At 31.9% G+C, this 20,533-nt stretch overlaps 1 protein-coding gene across 2 annotated transcripts; it reads left to right on the top strand.

Annotated features, from left to right (window-relative positions):
- The first annotated feature begins 4,626 nt into the window (after positions 1-4,626).
- Positions 4,627-18,722, top strand: LOC143239448 (uncharacterized). Of its 2 annotated transcripts, XM_076480520.1 has the most exons (7): positions 4,627-4,918; positions 12,165-12,383; positions 13,362-13,411; positions 14,789-14,908; positions 15,522-15,581; positions 16,838-16,864; positions 17,229-18,722. In XM_076480520.1, the coding sequence occupies exons 2-7, from the start codon at positions 12,215-12,217 to the stop codon at positions 17,268-17,270; spliced, it is 468 nt and encodes a 155-aa protein (XP_076336635.1). In that variant the 5' UTR covers positions 4,627-4,918; positions 12,165-12,214; the 3' UTR covers positions 17,271-18,722. The 2 variants fall into 2 exon arrangements, with proteins under 2 accessions (XP_076336635.1, XP_076336633.1); XM_076480518.1 differs by lacking the exon at positions 4,627-4,918 and having other exon boundaries at positions 11,948-12,383.
- The last annotated feature ends 1,811 nt before the right edge of the window (positions 18,723-20,533 follow it).

Genomic DNA, 20,533 nt, shown 5'->3' on the forward strand with positions numbered 1-20,533 from the left:
TTTTTTTTTAAAGGAAACAGTTTGAGAGACTTTAACCTTTCGTACGAAAACCTTTCCATCTAAGGTGTCAGAAAAACACCTTAGTCGAAGAAGTAAATAAAAACCCTGTAACCTTAAAGATGGACTTCTCTTCCTTTTGGGCTAAACGATCGAATTATAGAGTTTTTAGTTATTTCTTTTCATTCAAGGTATCATCCTAGGAACCCTTTCCAATAATCCAATGCCCTTTTTAAGATAAGGAACTCAACACTGAAAACAATACTTCAAAACTAGTTAAACCAGTTACTGTATAATAATATCATAACCTCTTTAGATGTGCATTCATTATCCCTGTAGATAGAACTTTAAAATCTCTTTGTCATGCCTCTAGCAATAGTACATTGATTAGATGGCTTAAGAACCAGCGCACCAGTAACCTTTCCTTAGATAACATTGTTATGTTTAGCTTTTATTGTAAGAGAATTTTCATTTTCGTTTTATAAACACATTCATGTTGTCGATAAACCACTGATCCACTTGGGAACAATTTGAACTGTAGAAATAAACAGGAATGAATTCGTATATATAAATCACGATTTTCTAAAATTACAAATACGAGTGAGTTTGAAACGCACAAGAGAAGGAACATCGAGAGTTATGGGTATCATTTTCCCCTTCCTGTGTTATTGTTACCAAGGGACAAGTTTACGGTTTAATGTAATGAACTCCTGTTGCTGCTGTCTGCATTATATTGTAACTTCCTGTTGCAATACCCGTAGATTGTTTGAACAGGTAACGTAGAGGTGCTTCCTGTTACGACATTAGGATTACAGGAAACAGGCTGAATAGACGCCGAATGCGACATGTTAAAAGATGATAAACAACAATCGTGTACTAAGTGCATGATGTGTATTCAGCTGGTATTAAAATATATAATATTCGATAAAGTAACGTTTACTTTACTTGCTACTATTCATCGATGGAAGCTTTATTCAAATATTTCATTTCACATTAAGCGAACTTAGATTACCGATCAGAGCACGAGGAAGACATAGGCGCCATAGAACACTGATCTCCTGAAATTCCTTAGGGGTCATGATAGGTTTAATGTCAGTCAGTCTGTTGGTTCATTATTTATAAGAGGATTTATCGAGCCTTAGGGTACATGTCAGGCTTAATATCAGTCGGTCTTGTGGTTTACTAGTTATAAGAGAATTTGTCGACTCTTAAGGGTAAATGTCAGGTTTAATGTCAGTCGGTCTGGTGGTTTACTACTCATAAGAGGATTTGTCGACTCTTAAGAGTACATACTAAGTTTAATGTCAGTCGATCTGGTGGTATAATAGTTATAAGATGATTTGTCGACTCTTAAGTGTACATGTTAGGTTTAATGTAAGTCGGTCTGGTGGTTCACTAGTTATAAGAAGATTTGTTGACTCTTAAGGGAACATGTCAGGTTTATTGTCAGTCGCTCTGGTGGTTCACTAGTCATAAGACGATTTGTTGACTCTTAAGGGTACATGTTAGGTTTATTGTCAGTCGGTCTGGTGGTTCACTAGTTATAAGAGGATTTCAAACTACAAGTCCTTCCAAACATGAGGAACAGTTGAGGCAACACGTACTTCCAAACATAAAGAACAGTTGAGGCAACACGTACTTCCAAACATAAAGAACAGTTCATACCATAAGTCCTTCCAAACATAAAAAAACAGCTCACACTACAAGCCCTTCCAAACATAAGGAACAGTTCACACTAAAAGTCCTTCCAAACATAAAGAACATTTCATACTACAAGTCCTTCCAAATATAAGGAACAGCTCGCACTACAAGTCCTTCCAAACATAAGGAACAGCTCGCACTACAAGTCCTTCCAAACATAAGGAACAGTTCCCACTAAAAGTCCTTCCAAACATAAAGAACATTTCATACTACAAGTCCTTCCAAATATAAGGAACAGCTCGCACTACAAGTCCTTCCAAACATAAGGAACAGCTCGCACTATAAATCCTTCCAAACATAAGGAACAGTTCACACTAAAAGTCCTTCCAAACATAAGGAACAGTTCAGGCAACACCTACTTCCAAACGTTAGGAAATAAGGAACATTTCACACTACAAGACTGTGCAGATATGAGGAACAGTTCACATTAGAAGTCAATTTATTATGTCTGTTACTTCTTATTTTAAATTAGTTATCCTAATCTACTGGGTCAATTTCATTTTTATTGTTATCTGTTTACATCTGGATAATTTGACACAGAAGAAAGTCCAACGTGTTGGATAATACCACATGGAAATACTAGATGTATTAAGCGCATTGTTCCCAAACAATGTGTCTGGCCGTGGCTGTACACCAGTGTTTGTACCTCACCGTGGTTGTACACCAGTTTTTGTACCTGACCATATTTTACATTAGTTTTTTTACCTGACCATAGTTGTACACCAGTTTTCAATAAAAATACTTGCACGATAATACCGCCCCAATTATTGTTTTTTTTTCAATTTATTTTGCTTTGTTTCTACATCAAGAGAATTCAATATGTATGTTAAAACGTTATTGTGGAAGCTTGACAGTTATGTGACTTATGATGTAATCATGCTATGGATCTACTTATGTAATATAACTACCAGAGTCAGGAATTCAGTTTATACGAATGTGTAAAAAAATATTTCGCTGTCTGTATTTTCCTTCGTTGAAAGAAAAATGGTGTTAAATTTAGTTAAAAGTTTAATAAATTAAACAGCTTATGTTAGAATTAATGCAATTAGTTTCTGAATTTATAATTAAGGTGGTACTAACCCTTAAAATTGGGCAAAGCTACACGATCAACACATGTTATAACCTTCAAGTTGAACACAAAACAGAAGTATGATATCACGGTCTGTGTGATATATACAAAGAGACACATAACGTAAGCTGTTTTAACACCTTATTCTTACTTAAGAACGGTAGAAACGTGAAAATTTATAAGTGTGGTCTATGTGAACGTGCTTGAATAAACCATTTTGTAAATTTTCTATTACGTAGATGAAACATGGGTAATTACTTTCAATTAATGCCTGTTTTATTGATAATTAGACTCATAACAAGACAGTTTGTACAGATTTAAAAAACAAATTCAAGCTGTGTAACATCAACAAATGTTAACTTTCATGTTGATATTGGTTTTAACCGTGAAAACAAACTAAACTTATTTTCAATCACTTAAGTAATGAAGAATTTGAAACAAAAATGTAGGAAATCAGTTAAACTTTCGATTTAGGCTAAATATGAAAAATAAGATTTTCGAGCTACTGGGGGCACTCTGTCAGAGACGGTGATATTTAATTACAACAGATTAAGCCGCCCAATCGGAAAGGATAAGAACCAATCCGTACTTATGTTACTTTTTACCTGTACAAACACGACTAGTGTCATTCTGTATCGTGTGTATATAATACCAAACAACAACAACATCAGCTTGAAACATGTTTCTTGGCTTTTTTTTTTTTTTTTTTGCTGTTGAATTTCTAGTAAAAGAATAAAGTAGTCACGTGGTCACTGGATGTCATTCAACTTTGATTACTATATCATTCTGTTTTCAACACGACTTTTATTTGTCCAAAAGAAAGAAGACAATGGTTTTCAAATTGGGTTCCGAGAGTTCAACATAAAGTTTCTTGTTATGATCTGAAGTAACATTTGTATTTTCATAAATGAGTTTTGTGAACATATAAACATTACTACATCGGTTCAAAACTATTTAAATAGATTAACTGTACATTTCTCTAAACTTCAGAAAGTCGGTTTCAAAGTTTTCGCTTCAGGTCGTTTTCAGGCAAGCCTAGTTTGAGAGCATCGGTTTCCGATATCTTTTATGTAGATGACAGAAATATTACATTATGTAAAGATATGTCGTTCATATCACAAAGTTATTACTAATGATAGCAATATTACATTATGTAAAGATATGTCGTTCATATCACAAAGTTATTACTAATGATAGCAATATTACATTATGTAAAGATATGTCGTTCATATCACAAAGTTATTACTAATGATAGCAATATTACATTATGTAAAGATATGTCGTTCATATCACAAAGTTATTACTAATGATAGCTATATTACATTATGTAAAGATATGTCGTTCATATCACAAAGTTATTACTAATGATAGCAATATTACATTATGTAAAGATATGTCGTTCATATCACAAAGTTATTACTAATGATAGCAATATTACATTATGTAAAGATATGTCGTTCATATCACAAAGTTATTACTAATGATAGCTATATTACATTATGTAAAGATATGTCGTTCATATCACAAAGTTATTACTAATGATAGCAATATTACATTATGTAAAGATATGTCGTATTTGTCACAAAGTTTAGATGTAAAAATATCGGTTTTGGGGATTATTTGTAAACGGTAGCTTCACGGTTTATAGCCGAGATAGGCAGGTTTCAGGGTTTATTACCTCACCATAACTTCAAGGGTGTGTAGGCCCAAATGTACCTCTTTCACATTTTATAACTAGTTTATCTTAACAGATGCTTTAACTGTAAAGCATCCGTTCACAAGCTATTACGTTTCTTTGAAAAATAAACCCGAAGCGACAAGTTTTACTTTACTAGGTCTGGCTACATTGTCTCACATATCCAGTTTTATTCTCCAATTTTAACGATTTACATCTGGAGGTAAAATCGTTACATCTAGAGGTAAGAATGAGACAACACGAAATTTAATTACGTCGAGTGCGGTAATGTTCAGAGCAATATAACAGGTTAAACCTAACGTTTATATCAGCTGCACAAATAACTAAAATTAAAACCCACAAGTAAGAATTAGTGAGCGGTCGTTTGACGCGTTTAACCTCGTGTATTAACTTTGTAATCTAATCTACTCCAAAGAAGACCCCTCTCAAAGCATCACCAGAAAAAGACCCCAACGGTAAGAAATCCTTATTTTTATGAATTCTGTAATAAACTAGTCCTGTTTGTAGTTTCAACCCTTATGAATTATGTAATAAGTTAGTCCTATTAATACTTTCCAATGTTATGATTTGAAAGTTTCAAATATCAGGAACTACGTAATTACATTCAATTCATCGTTTCAATTCGTACAATAAAATATAAGTACGATCATCAAATCAATCATTATTTGATTTATAGTGGTATATATAAGGTACGTTAGTACCCGAGGTAAACGACCTTATATCACGAAAATGTTTTCATTTAATTAGACACTCAACGTTTCGCTTTACAGATTTTTAAGGGGTGTTACACTAAAACACAAACCGAAATTTACAGTAGAAAGCTTCAAACGGTTTAAAAAAATATCAACAAAGCGTCACCAGAGGGTGTGTTGTCAGTGGACAGGTGATGTCACAATTCCTTTTTCTATTTCTCTTAGGGCAGGGTTTATTACTGAAGCATTATAATTCTACCGAGATTCTAGAGGCGGACGGTGTTACTAAGAGCAATGTTTCTATATGCGGATGGTGTTACTAAAGACAGTATTTCTATAGCATTTATCTTAAATAATGTTCTATTTACAATTATCAATAGTGAAAAGATTTTAATCACAATTAAACTTTTTGTTTTATAAAGTAATTAAATATTCCATTTCATTACCAATATAGATATTTAAAAAATATATTAAACTATTAAACTTACTTATTTGTCTAGAGATTGTTTCTTCCTAGTTTAAAGCTTTACGTATAACGCTATCTGATTTTTAAATAAAACTTTTTCGATAGAGGTATTCTTAAAAAGAAAAAAGAAAGTTAAAAGTTCGATGGATACTGATTTTAGGTATAACGATAGATTGTGAAAAATAATTATATATCACTCAGTAACATTTTCGCAATTTTACTTTTAGATACTAAACAACAGCTAAGTTACTCATACAAACTCAAAGAGTGTAGATGTTTTCAACTGTATTGGTAATTATGGTCTGACACATCAAATCTGATATTTTGTAAAAACATATGGTACCTACGACATTGACGAATTATAGCTGACTGAATCATTAAACATGGTGACCAGATTTCCAACACATAAATCTAGGACAGGCCGCCCCTTTGCTCCAATTCTAAAATGTTTAAGAAAAATTTCAAATAGTTGAACTTTTACTGAATTTATTTTAAACTTAATTAACTGTTTTCTCTTACTTAAAAATGTTATATTATTGGAATTTTATTAAATAATTTGAAGGTTTTTTTGTCGATATAACTTAAAAATGAGCAAAATAGTCAAAATATACATTAATTTTTTAAATTATTTACTGAATTCAATTCACTTAAAAATATGATATTTCATAGTTGGATTTATTACATTAGTCCTTACTATACTAATGATGTGGCTGACAGTTTGATGTCCTTACTATACTAGTGATGTGGCTGACAGTTTGATGTCCTTACTACACTAGTGATGCGACTGACAGTTTGATGTCCTTATTACATTAGTGATGTGACTGACAGTTTGATGTCCTTATTACATTAGTGATGTGACTGACAGTTTGATGTCTTTATCACATTAGTGATTCCGTGTGACTGACAGTTTGATGTCTTTATTACATTAGTGATTCCGTGTGACTGACAGTTTCATGTCTTTATTACATTAGTGATTCCATGTGACTAACAGTTTGATATCTTCATGACATCAGTAGTTCGATGTCACATACAGATTAAGAAACTTGTCTAAGATACGTTGACGACGTTTATAGAATATGACAATAAATCAAATAATTTATTTCATTAAATTGTTAAACAATTTAAGATATAGAATGATAATGTTCACAATAAAACCCAGTAGCTGTGTTAAGGGAAAATGATAAAACAACAAAGTTGCTACTTGTATATACAGGAAACCCTGTAAAACAAGTATGTTTTATTTCATTTTAAGTCAGATGTTGCTAATAAAATAACAGGTTTGTAATTCGATCATAGATGTAAAAACTATATTGAAACCTTGAAATAAAATAATACTTGACAATCTAACCCTTACAAAACAAACATCATACTTTACAATCTGACCATTGCAAAACAAACATCATACTTTACAATCTGACCATTGCAAAACAAACATCATACTTTACAATCTAACCCTTACAAAACAAACATCATACTTTACAATCTGACCATTACAAAACAAACATCATACTTTACAATCTGACCCTTACAAAACAAACATCATACTTTACAATCTGACCATTACAAAACAAACATCATACTTTACAATCTGACCATTACAAAACAAACATCATACTTTACAATCTAACCCTTACAAAACAAACATCATACTTTACAATCTGACAATTACAAAACAAACATCATACTTTACAATCTAACCCTTACAAAACAAACATTATACTTTATAATCTGACCATTACAAAACAAACATCATACTTTACAATCTAACCCTTACAAAACAAACATCATACTTTACAATCTAACCCTTACAAAACAAACATTATACTTTATAATCTGACCATTACAAAACAAACATCATACTTTACAATCTAACCCTTACAAAACAAACATCATACTTTACAATCTGACCATTACAAAACAAACATACTACTTTATAATCTGACCATTACAAAACAAACATCATACTTTACAATCTAACCCTTACAAAACAAACATCATACTTTACAATCTAATCTTTACAAACAAACATTATACTTTATAATCTAACCTTTACCAAACAAACATTATAATCTAACCTTTACCAAACAAACATTATAATCTAACCTTTACCAAACAAACATTATAATCTAACCTTTACAAAACAAACATTGACAAAGTATATAGAGATAGTGTCCAATGTGAAAGATATGACAAATGTCACGTCTCTTAGAAATAAGACACAGAAACTACAAAGGCCACCCACATGGAGATGAATCACAGTTGTCCACCTTAACATACCATTACTATTAAACAGATCTAAAAATACTCTGGTAAGAAACTCTTAATCCAACCCAAAACAAGGGCAAGAAGAAAACACTTTTGAGAAAGTATGCCATGAAATCAAGTGACCCCGGCAACTTCATTCAATTGTCATAAACTTGACCAACTTTAACCTTCGTCTATAATCCTATCCTCTAATAACATAATCTCTGTTACATTAAATATTAGTACCCTATACTTATATCAATTAGTTACTGACCACACTTGAAGAAAGACAAACCTTCCATAAGGGGTCCATGATAAATAAATTACTCAATGTATCATCGTTTGACAACTCATTATTAGATTAGCATAATGTACTTCCTCGAGTATAGAACAGATATAATTTTAAAAAAGAGAACAAATCTTATGTATAGGTGATTTATCACACTCTAGAACCAGAAAGAACTCGAAGATAAAGAAAAATATTTTTGCATGATAAGAACTTACGGCTCCAATTCCTACATGTACTGAGCGAATCATGACGAAAGACGAGTCAATTCTGAGAAACTGCATCTGCAATCTTGTCTGATAACGTAACTAAAATACAGTATAGTTATATATAAGATCTAAGTAACTGAAGGTTTAATAAAATTAATTGAAAAAGTCATTGAAATGCTAAAAACAGTGAAGGAATTATTACTATAATATTCATTATAAAGAATAACCATGAGGGTATCTTTAACCTAAGTTGATTGGCATCTTACTGGAACTGATTGAAGTGTCACTGCAACTATTAGAAGGGTTAAATAACATATTACTGAAGGTTTACGTGTAGATGTGTTGTTTGTGTTAAGAAGTCTCTGGGTGAATGTGTTTATTAATGTCATTAGTTTCCCTGAACTTGTGGCCTGTGGCCTTTAGCGTGAAAACAAATACATGTAGGGTAAAGATGGACACTAATTACAAGCAGAAAAATAACATTTTATAGCGGGTTAATAAGAAAAATCGTATGGAGAGAAATCAGAATGTGGTGTTAAAGTGAAGTCGGACTGGAAACAGTAAACGTACGAAGAGCTCGTAAAGTGGAGAAAAATAAACAAGTTGTGATATGTAAGGGTTTCAACCGTAAATAGGTGTTGACAGTTGTAACGTCTAAGAATTTAAATAAATAGGTGTTGATACTTGTGACGTCGAGAGGTTTAAACGGTAAATAGGTGTTGACAGTTGGAACATCCTGAGGGTTTAAGCCGTAAATAGGTGTTAACAGCTGCAGACAGTTGTGAGATCTGAGGGTTTAATGTTCATAGTAATGAGGAAATAGAAGTGGAAGAAAGCAGAACAAAAACAGGAAGAAGAAAAAGTAAGGTGGATGATGATGAGTGAAGGTATCTGCTTGTGAAGTTGATTGAGAGAAAGGATGTATTCAAAGAAGATAATCCAGAAGGAAGGATTATTTGTTTCGTTTAGCTTCCCCTAAAGCTACATAAAGGCTATCTGCACTAGTAGTTCCTAATTTTGAAGTGATACATGAAACACTTCCCACCGCCAAGTCTTGAGATATTGTCGGTAAACCTAAAAATGGCATTTAATTGTCACCCTTATAATGCACATACAATTCCGAAGTAAGAAGCACAATTTTTTTTTGCCATAGAATCTTACCTTTGATCCACTAACCTCTGAGCCATGGGTAAGAGATAAAGAATTGTGCTGAAAGCGGATGAAGTTCGAGAGTCTTCATATATTAGAGTAAGAAACAAATCGGTTATATATTATGTGATTGTAAATTATACAGCAGTTGAAGGTATTGAGAATGGTGGAATTTAATAAGATCAGAATTAAAACGAAGTAAAAGTTATATGGAGAAAAGATAGAGTTAAAACATTTAGAGAATAATTATAAAATAGGAAATAGAAACAGCAGGACAAGTTGGATGAAGAACTAAAATAAAAAGTAAAAGAAGAAATGTAACAAGCGAAAGAAAATAAAGAAAGTGTAAATAGAAGGAAAGATTTTAAGTTGTGAAACAAAGAATATCTAAGGAAGATAAGATTTTAAAAGAAAAGTTGAAAACTAAAAACATGAAGTGAACGAGAGAGATAAAAATAATAAATTTTCCGGGAAAAATGTAAATAAGGTGCAAAAGATTATGTCAGAAAAAAAGATGGAAGAATAGAAAAACATAGATAAAATAGTAAAAAAAAATGAAAAAAGGAGTTATTGAATGTTATTAGATGAAACAAAAGTAGAATTGATAATAAGCTACTAATGTTATAGGGAGTCTGGGGCTGACAATAGTATACCAACGGAGGAGGGTGTTACAGGAAATAACAAAGGAAGAATGGAAAGAAGAAAAAACAGATAAAAAAATAAACTTGGGTGAAGCATCTGTATATGATGGAATAGAAAACGAGATGTGAAACAGAAGGAGCCGTTGAAGAGTGGAGACAAATATTGTGTAGTATTTAAAGAGAATATTGTTTCCCGTAGAATGGTGAAAATAGGCATAGTGTTTAATAAAAATGAAAAGTAATATAAATAGTTATCTTGAAATATCAGATTACAAGTTACAAAATATTTGCTGCAATGTTTTTCAATAAAGAACAAGTGAATGGATAAGATTAATGATAGCAATATCCTTCTAAAATGGCACTTTTGTTTCAGAAACTGGAAAGAAACAACAGACAATATTTATCTACTAAATAGATTTCTAGAAAAAAGTAAAGAAAAAATAGGAAAATAGTATTTGTGTGGATTTGAAAGCCACTTTTGATTCCGTAAATCGTAAATTACCTGGTGTTATGAATAAGTTAGGAACAAAGAGAAGCTGGAATGTTGAAACACATGTATAAACATATTTTAAAATTATTTTTTTATTTACATTTCGACCTTTCGGTTTTAAGCTTTTATTAGCTCTACAGGTGTTGGTCAGACGATTGTTTTATTCCTAGATCTTGTGGGTGCTTAAAATAATGGTTGATAAGCTGCAACCTATTCTCCCCTTGGTTTTTGATATAATAATATTAATTTAAAAATGTAAACGATGTAACGAAAATTGACTCATCATGGTCATCATATTTCCTTCAAAAAATTGAAAAACCAGTCGTTTTTACTGATAATTTCCATAGTGATTGATTGATTAATTCCAAATTTTGTCTTAAATATTTGTGAGGAAATAGGTTACTTATAGTTACATATTACTACAACAAAGACGGCGACATTGGCTTCACGAAATATTGAGTTTTGAGAAATAATAGCAGCTTCTAGGCCTGTCGAATATTTTAGATGTGTGTCTATAAATGTTAGACACAAATACTGTATTCTTAAGGCTTATTTCACTGTTTTTCTACTAAAATTATAGAATTGCGAAAGAATAGTTTGAGTGTTGCTGGGTTGTTTACTTAGATAGTTCTTTATTAAATAATGTAAATTTGTTTGTTTTGAATTTTCGCGCAAAGCTACTCGAGGGCTATCTGTGCTAGCCGTCCCTAATTTAGCAGTGTAAGACTAGAGGGAAGGCAGCTAGTCATCACCACCCACCGCCAACTCTTGAGCTACTCTTTTACCAACGAATAGTGGGATTGACTGTCACATTATAACGCCCCCACGGCTGAAAGGCGAGCATGTTTGGTGCTAGCGGGATTTGAATCTGCGACTCTCGGATTACGAGTCGAACGCCTTAACACACTTGGCCATGCCGAGGCAATAACGTAAATAAACGAGTCTACGTGAGTCTAGCACGTGGACTTATTTTGCAAGTCAGTAGACCTAGATTGTGTGTGTTTTTCTTATAGCAAAGCCACAAAGGGCTATCTGGTCAGCCCACCGAGGGAATCGAACCCCTGATTTTAGCGTTGTAAATCCGGAGACATACCGCTGTATTAGCGTGGGGACCAGTACTAGCTAGACCAGTTACTAACTATTGAAATAACTATTATCCTGACAATAATAGCGAAACCTCGTGTGAATAACCCTGAAAACTCCACAACAACTTGTTTGGTTAGCTGCATTAGAATATTGGAATAAAAATGGGTTCTAGGTTCTATAGATGACTTGACATTTTCATATGCAGAAGGTGCGTTAACACTATACTAATAAAAACACAGCTGCGGCAATAAGATGCGAACTTTGTTCTTTGAAAATTTCTCAGTAGCAAATATTTAGAGTTGTAATAAGTAAAATATTTAATAATGATTCCTCGATACTACGTGTCGTAGTTACAATGATTTTTAAGGTAGTTAGATTTACTATTGTTTAATATTTGCTGTTTCCCGAATGTTAAGTATTATCTCATCACTTTATCAGAAACGCTGAACAAGAGAAAGATACGAAGAAATATAATATTTTCTACAAAGATGAAAATTTCAATGGTTATCGTTATTTTACTGGGTTTGGTTTTAATAAAATCAGAAGCTGAGAATGGAGTTACTGAGATTGGAAGTTCACAAACAACTCAGACAAACATGTCAAACCAAACGAAGGAAAGAGACTATTTTGAAGAAATTTGCCACTTAATGATCAATGGTAAGTACTTGTGTATGTTTATATCACAGAGAGATGGGGTTTTAATGTATTTTTACTGTTATGGGAATTGTTTGTTAATTAATCATTCTCTTAGCATAAGTGCTTCCCTCTATAACGGCTCCTTAGTAAAACATTATTAAATTAATATAATTATTGTTGTTAAATTCTTTAAAAAAACCACAAAAACGCCCATACTTCTTGTTCCTGTAACACTTGAAGAACGCAATAACCATATTTATAATATTCTTGATTATCGTTATATTTATAATATCCTAACCTGTATTATCGTTATATTTATAATATCCTAATCTGTACTATCGTTATATTTATAATATTTTAATCTGTACTATCAATATTTATAATATCCTAATCTGTATTATCGTTATATTTATAATATCCTAATCTGTATTATAGTTATATTTATAATATTTTAATCTGTACTATCGTTATTTATGATATCCTAATCTGTATTATCGTTATATTTATAATATCCTAATCTGTATTATCGTTATATTTATAATATCCTAATCTGTATTATCGTTATATTTTAATATATCTGTATTATCGTCACACCTAACCTATATTATCGTTATATTTATAATATCCTAACCTGTATTATCGTTATATTTATAATATCCTAATCTGTATTATCGTTATATTTATAATATCCTAACCTGTATTATCTTTATATTTATAATATCCTAACCTGTATTATCGTTATATTTATAATATCCTAACCTGTATTATCGTTATCTTCTTGATGAGATATCATACCCTTTATTGCCAGTTAACTCTCTGGATAAGCACCAGATTTCGTCAGCCGTTTACATTTGTGATTTTCAAAAACGTTTGTAATTAGCTAACACTTATCTGAAACAATAAATGTTTCATAGTAACCGATTTACTATAAGATACAGTATTTCTAGTGTGAATAACGAAGACAACTTCTCAGAAGATGTTGTTTTATTTCTTTTGCAGAAAATAACATTGTGGTTCAAAAGCGGAATGAATGTTTGACAATGATTCAGGTATGTTTATGTATACATTATTTAAACACCCACATACGTATAATTTAACATTTACATGATAACAGAATATGCATATAAGGAAATAACATTTATACTTGGTAAAATAATGTTTAAATATTCAAAAATAAGACTATATGAAAATGCTTAGTTTAGTGTTTTAATTGGTTTAAATGTGATGCCTTATTGGTTTTTCATACACAAAAAAAATGTCTGCTATACGTCATTATTAGATGTTTTATTTGAGTCGGTATTGATTCCATGCCATACATAAACACATGCATTTAGGGTGTTTATTTGGTGAGGGGTAGGATTGTGTTGACTGGCTGGCTACCTACTGTCTGCCTGGTCAGTGTAGTTCAAATTTGGATACAGTAGCAGATAAACGTAGTAGCTAGCTTTGTTGTAAATACAGATTACTTGTATGAAGTTATCACTTCACACATATATTATGTAATAATGAATATTTAGAAGACTAACAGTTATTTCATGTTCTTTACTGATTCTTACAACATTTCATCTTTAAAGTTGACATTAATTAGCATATTGTGCTCCCCTTTTCTAAGCTGACGAATTGTGATTATAATTAATTATACTTGTCATAAGGAACTAGTATTAGATCTCATATAAAGTTTAGCATTGTATTTATTATGTTAATCATTGGGGATTTAGAACTAGAAGAATGTATAATAATAGTATTCTAACCGCACTCTGTTCGCCACATATACGATTTGTTCTAGATTAAACAAAATGCGTCATCGACAATGGAAATGGCGAATATGGTGTGCCTGAAATACTATTATATACACTTTACAAGATTTCTCAAAGACTAGATAAAGAATGTGGTGTAAAGGCCAGACACTAATGTCTTGTGATATGTGTAATTAATTAGCATACACATTTCTTTGAGTTACTATTTTAAAACTAAATTCGAAGTTCTGAATATGGATTAAATCTTATGTTTTTCAAGTTGTCCCGTACAAAAGAAGTTTTGAGGGTGAACATAACATCCGGAATATATTTTTTGAAGTCTCGTGTTAACAATAAAAGGTTAAAATTTACATTGTTTCTCTGCGTCTAAGCGCAAATCTATACAATGGCCTACTTAAGCTCTTTCACCATGGGCATCGAACCAAGATTTTTAGCGTATAAACCCTCAACTTACCCTTGAACAATTGGACGTGGGGCGTAAAGTTTAGCAAATTAAACAAGTGTGTAACTAGAGAGTGATGTCTGTGAAAGTTGTAACCAAAGTTTATGTAATCCAAACCTTCCTCCTTTCTTCCAGATATCAGTAGAAACCATTTGGTATGGATTTAAATGTTTTATTGTTGTTGCTCTACGTTCTTTAGGTATTGTAACAAGTGCTTAATATTTTAGACTTACCAACCTAATAACGACTGGATTGCATGTCAGAAAATGACAGGCGCAGAGGACAAAGCTGACAATGAGCTATGGAAGGAAATTTGCAAAGTACCACCAGAGGACGTTGGAGAAAAGGTAACGCAATAATATTTCGTTTGTTGAGTTCGAGTTGGTTTCTGCTTTAAAATTTATCTTATAGTCTTTGCTTTCGACTGGTTGATATAATTTTCATCATAGTCAACATAACATTTATATTCCAAGCACAAATTGAAACTACATAATTCATCGAACACAATTCGCCATACGAAATACGACCAACAAATATCATAACGTAAGTCAAGGTACGTGAAGGTATACAGGAGTGTACAAGAAGCTGTATAGGACTGTAGGAGAATGAGTAGGAACTAAAATTACATGTGTAAAGGGCTGTAAATGATTTAATGAAATGAAATCAAATGAAATGGCAATTTCATTTAAATACAAATTTATTAGCCTAATATTAATAACCTTTCAAGTTGCTCTGGGACCTATTAGGCTACTTTTCGTAGGAGTGTTAAGTAACTATAACTAAAGGTATACATTATTTTAAGTGAATATGTGAAGAACTGTAGGAGCAGCTGTACAGGACTGTAGATGCATGTGTACACAACTTTAGGAGTGTATATGATGTTGTAAAGTTTTAATGGTATATCAGATGAGGTCAAATATTATAAAAGAAACTATAATTTATTAAACTGGTTTCATACAGATGTATGTCTGCCTCAGAAAGGACTCAAAAGAGAGGAGAAAGAAAAACAAATGGATTGAAGTAAGATTCCTGTCCGTACTGTATATCACCACAATCGACAAATGTAACATAACATCATTTGTCTTTAGGTTCTAAAGTAATTTGTCATTAAGTTTAACTAACGTTATTTGTCATAAGGTTTAACTAATGTTACTTGTCATTAGGGTTAACTAAAGTTACTTATCATTAGGTTTAATTATCATTACTTGTCATTAGCTTTAACTAACATAATTTTTCATTAAGCCTAACTAACGCTACTTACCATTAAGTTTAAGTAACGTTATTTGTCATGAGGTTTAACTGTTATTTGTCATGAGGATTAACTAACGTTACTTACAGAAGGTTCAACTAACATCATTTGTCATTAGGTGTAACTAACATTATTTTTCATTAGGGTTAAGTAACGTTACTTATCATTAGGCTTAAATATCTTTATCGAAAGAAAAAATCTAGCTTTACATATTCCACAACATTTTAATCCATCAGAAATAATTATTCGGCATTCCTTCTTTTTATCTCAATAGAAAAAATATTTACGTTTGTAAGTGTAACATAGATGTTATAAAACACTAGAAATAACACAACGATGTAAACAGTTTTAATTAAATGTATAGAATACGGAACCGATTAAAAACTGTAAGTATTTTTGATTTCTTCATGAAGAGTAGTGTTATGAAAAATTCTGTACACTTTTTAATATATTGAAGTTCTATATATACATATATATTAACGCATTACGGTGGAACGAGAAACATGAACCTAGCTCGAAGGTTTCGTTGGATGGCTATAGGTAGAAATAAAAGGTCCTATAATAAATATGGGAGTGCCAAAAATTGGTTACAACTTCAAAGTTAATAGTACCATAAAGCTCATTAGTTCTAAAGAAGTAAGACCGAAGGAAACACGTTAAAGTGTAGAAACTTGTTATTCAGTTAACTGTGAATCTAAATTTTATGCTCAACAGACATTTTATAAAAGAGTTCAAATAACATTACGCATGTAAACACGTTCAATTAATATGTCATATAACTCCATAAGGAACAAATATTTTATTCTTAGAATTATGTTTTATGTACTTAAGATTATATTTGTGTAAACATTGAACGTTATGACTTAAGTTTTTACATATAAAATTAATTTTGTATCTTACAGAAAGTAATAAATAAATAAGTTTTCAAGGATTTCTTCAGTAAAAGAAAACCGTCTTTTAAATTTTGTTTCTCACTAAATATTTAAAATTATGAGACATGATTTGTGTTTTATTTTTCTTGACGTAGATGCCTACGGAAAGGAAGAAGATTGAGGTAAATATATCATATTAAGGTCGACCAATTAATCCAACAAGATTCTACCAGAAACTGTAAATACATCATTCAACTCAAAAAATAATTAACTCGTTAATTTAGTTTATGAAATTAGATTAGAAAATCAGAATTTTAAATATACGTCAGCTTAATATTTTATATTTATGATCAAGTGGTATAGGATGTTGAGGTGTATATGAGTGACTGTTTAAACTTTTCATAAGTGTATAAATTCCGACTTAATCTCTGATATTAGTTCATGATTTTCATTTAACATAATATATTAAGATTAGTCACTATGTTATGATATCTGAAGTAATACATTGAGATTACCAGGTACTTACTTGTGGTGTTTTTGTGGTAGGAGTGTTTTCAAGAGGCCTACAGAGTTCTGATGGAAATTTGACTTGTTAATCCCTAGACCACCGAACGACATCGTTATTTCGATATGAACTTTTAATTTTAACATCATATGCAAGAACTTCTTGCAAAATTATTTCGTTTGGCAAATTAGCAAATCATACAACAGTTTATTATTTGATTAATTGAGTTAAAATTTTGGACCATTAAACGCACAGAAGGATTATGACGTAAATGTTGAACATCATGCATCAAATTTTGAAGTATCAAATAACGTACTTTTAATAATAAAGCCACAAATGACTTCACTTCTCTATCACCAAGGCTGCAGATCTTCTTCTAATATATTATTTTACTGTTATATAAAACATATTATATGATATATTCAGCAAGTGTATGAAATATTGTTTTGGAAATAAAAATATGTTGCTTTTTGCGATAGACTAGCAGGAAGCCTGTGTGTTCCACTGCTCATCACGAGACCCATGTGAAATATTATGTTTTGCACACCAATACTGTTTGTACACTTTCCACTAGGGGTTGTGTCCAAGTGAAAAAAAAAAACCGGATAATGGCTGAAATATAATCAAACGTTTGAATAAACAGCTTAGAATTATCTTTCTTTGAGGTAGTTAATTTGAAGCTAACTGTCGCCTAAAAATTATAATATTTGTGGTTTATTCACATTGTCAATATTCACTACCAAGTAAGGCAAATAATAAATCATAAATAAAATTTTGGCAGTCTTCAGTGACAGATATAGCTCTGTTTGATAGCAGAGCCTCTTATACGAGTAAATAACATAAGTCGAGTTGATTATTTCTTTGATTTATTTTCTGTTCACAATGGACTATTCAGTCATTCACATCCACTACTTTAGAACTGCGGATCAGAATGAAAACAATAAGTCAACAGCACCCGCCGTTTGAAATTAATATTCTTAACCAATTGCGGGACTTGCTGCGATCTTTATTAACGTACCTGCACCTAAAATGTTGCGTACAGCTACACGAGGGCTATCTGCACTAGCCGTTCCTAATTGAGCAGTGTAAGACTATGGGGAAGGCAGCTAGTCATCACCACCCACCGCCAACTCTTGGGCTACTCTTTTACCAAAAAATAGTGGAATTGACCATAACAATATAACGCCCCCGCGGCTGAAAGGGTAAGCATGTATGGTGTGACGTGGATTCGAACCCGCGATTCTCGGATTACGAGTCGAATGCCTTAACCACCTGGACGTGCCGGGCCAAAATATTTTGTAAATAAAACCAGTTTTCAAAACGATCGACACACTTCATAACAAATGATATGGCTACATAGAAACAAATGCTTTACTAAATGTTACAAAATTTGTATGAAAAAGCAAAAAAAAAATTCTTTTACAGGATTAAAACCGTGATTCCATTAAAAAAGCGAGTTATTAATAGTTGTCTCATTTTTCTTGTCTCAAGTGCTACCCACTACAGTTTGTTCTTCCTGCATTATAAGTGTATTATATATCGTGTCTCACATACCACCCACTACAGTTTGTACTTGTGTGGCTATTAAAACTTGTATTTTTAAATCCTTACAAAAAACTTTGTATATTGTTTTTATTTGAAAAAAAAACGAGTTAATTTGGAACTCGTTACACACAGATATTAAAAATGGCGGTCTTCTCCGTTATAGTTGTACTATTCATCATGAATGATCAATTAATAAGAATTGGTGATAAAAAAAAACTTATTATTTTATTAAACAAACAAATATTTGTATAAATAATTACTTGAATTGACGAAAGCAGATTGTGCTCGACTTCGAAGTTTGGATTCCTGCTTCGTAAAACGTGAAGTATACGGTCACTTAATAGTTATTTTTGCATTGTACGGAATATAATAATAAATTTAGTTTTTTTTTTACTTTTATGTTCCAATTAACTTTTTATTACCGAAAAATATTTTTAAAATATTGAAAGAATATTTTTTTTTCATAAAGTAAATTCTACTTCTAACATCACTGTGGCTTAGCAATCTAATAGACAATAAATAAAAAAGCTAAACTGTATAAATCGACGTAGATCCCAGGTGGAACAGATAAGGATTTACAATGTTAAAATCTGGGCTTCGATCCATGCAGTGAAGAGCAAATAGTCGTACAAAACTGTGCAAAAGTGTTAGGACAAGAGAACATTTTGTCATTCTTTCCATTTCATGAGGCTAATTCTTCCACGTCATTGCAGAATGTAAATGTCAACACTTTGGTAATGTTTCAATGATTCCTGTTCACAACTGAATAAATTGGGGTGAGAACAATTATCATTCTTTAGAATTCCCATATACTTATGTCGGAGGCATGTTATAAGGATTCTGTGTGAATGAACACACTGATCAGATTTAGGATCTGAAATAACTGTCATGGTACCTCACGCAGTGTGTTAACTATGTAGAAAAAACTAGCTTATGACACCGGTATATGCTAAGAAGGCCTGGTATTGCCAGGTGGTTAAGGTACTCGACTTGTAATTCGAGGGTCACGGGTTCGAATCCACGTCACACGATACATACTCGCCTTTTCAGCCGTGATGGTGTTATAAAGTTACGGTCAATCCCACTATTTTCAAAACGGCTGGTATGGGTATTATCACTTTTATTGATAAGAAAAAACAACGTTTCGATCTTTCTAGGCCATCTTAAGAAAAGTCACTTTGATGCTGTGAATAATTTAGATTATTTGATTGGTTGGTGTTCCGTTGCTTGTAAAGAAGAAAAATGTTGGTCTGCATTGAATCGGTCCTTTATATTCTGTTTAAATTTGTATAACAACTTTTCACGTAGAATCTTCCTAAGTTGGCTGATGTGTTGACTCATCGCTGAGTGACGACTTAATGGGCCGTGAGGTCAGTAGACATGCAGGAAAGGTTTAACGGAAGTTCTGAATTGTATCCAACTGAACTTGATTTAAAATAAGTTTATTCTTGTTTTGACACATCGATAATATTTTCTGTCGATATGACAAGATAAATAACTTCCGTGTTAGATGTAGCTAAAATACCAGTATTAGTACGAATGATTCAGCGCGCTACTAATATGTTTATTAGTATATTATCCCCAACGCACACACTTATCCCAACGGTGTTTCCACTTGTTGAAACAGTCCTGGTACGCTTCTTTTGTAATGACCTCCAGCTCCTTCGTCGCATTTGCCTTAATCTCGGGAATCGTCTCAAATCTTCTTCCTTTCAAGGGTCTGTTGAGTTTGGGGAACAAGAAAAAAATCGCAAGGAGCAAGGTCAAGTGAGTAGAGGGGTGGGGAAGAACAGTGATCGAG

The sequence above is a fragment of the Tachypleus tridentatus genome, chromosome 13 (genome assembly GCF_004210375.1).
Source record: "Tachypleus tridentatus isolate NWPU-2018 chromosome 13, ASM421037v1, whole genome shotgun sequence".
Classification (NCBI taxonomy): Eukaryota; Metazoa; Arthropoda; class Merostomata; order Xiphosura; family Limulidae; genus Tachypleus; species Tachypleus tridentatus.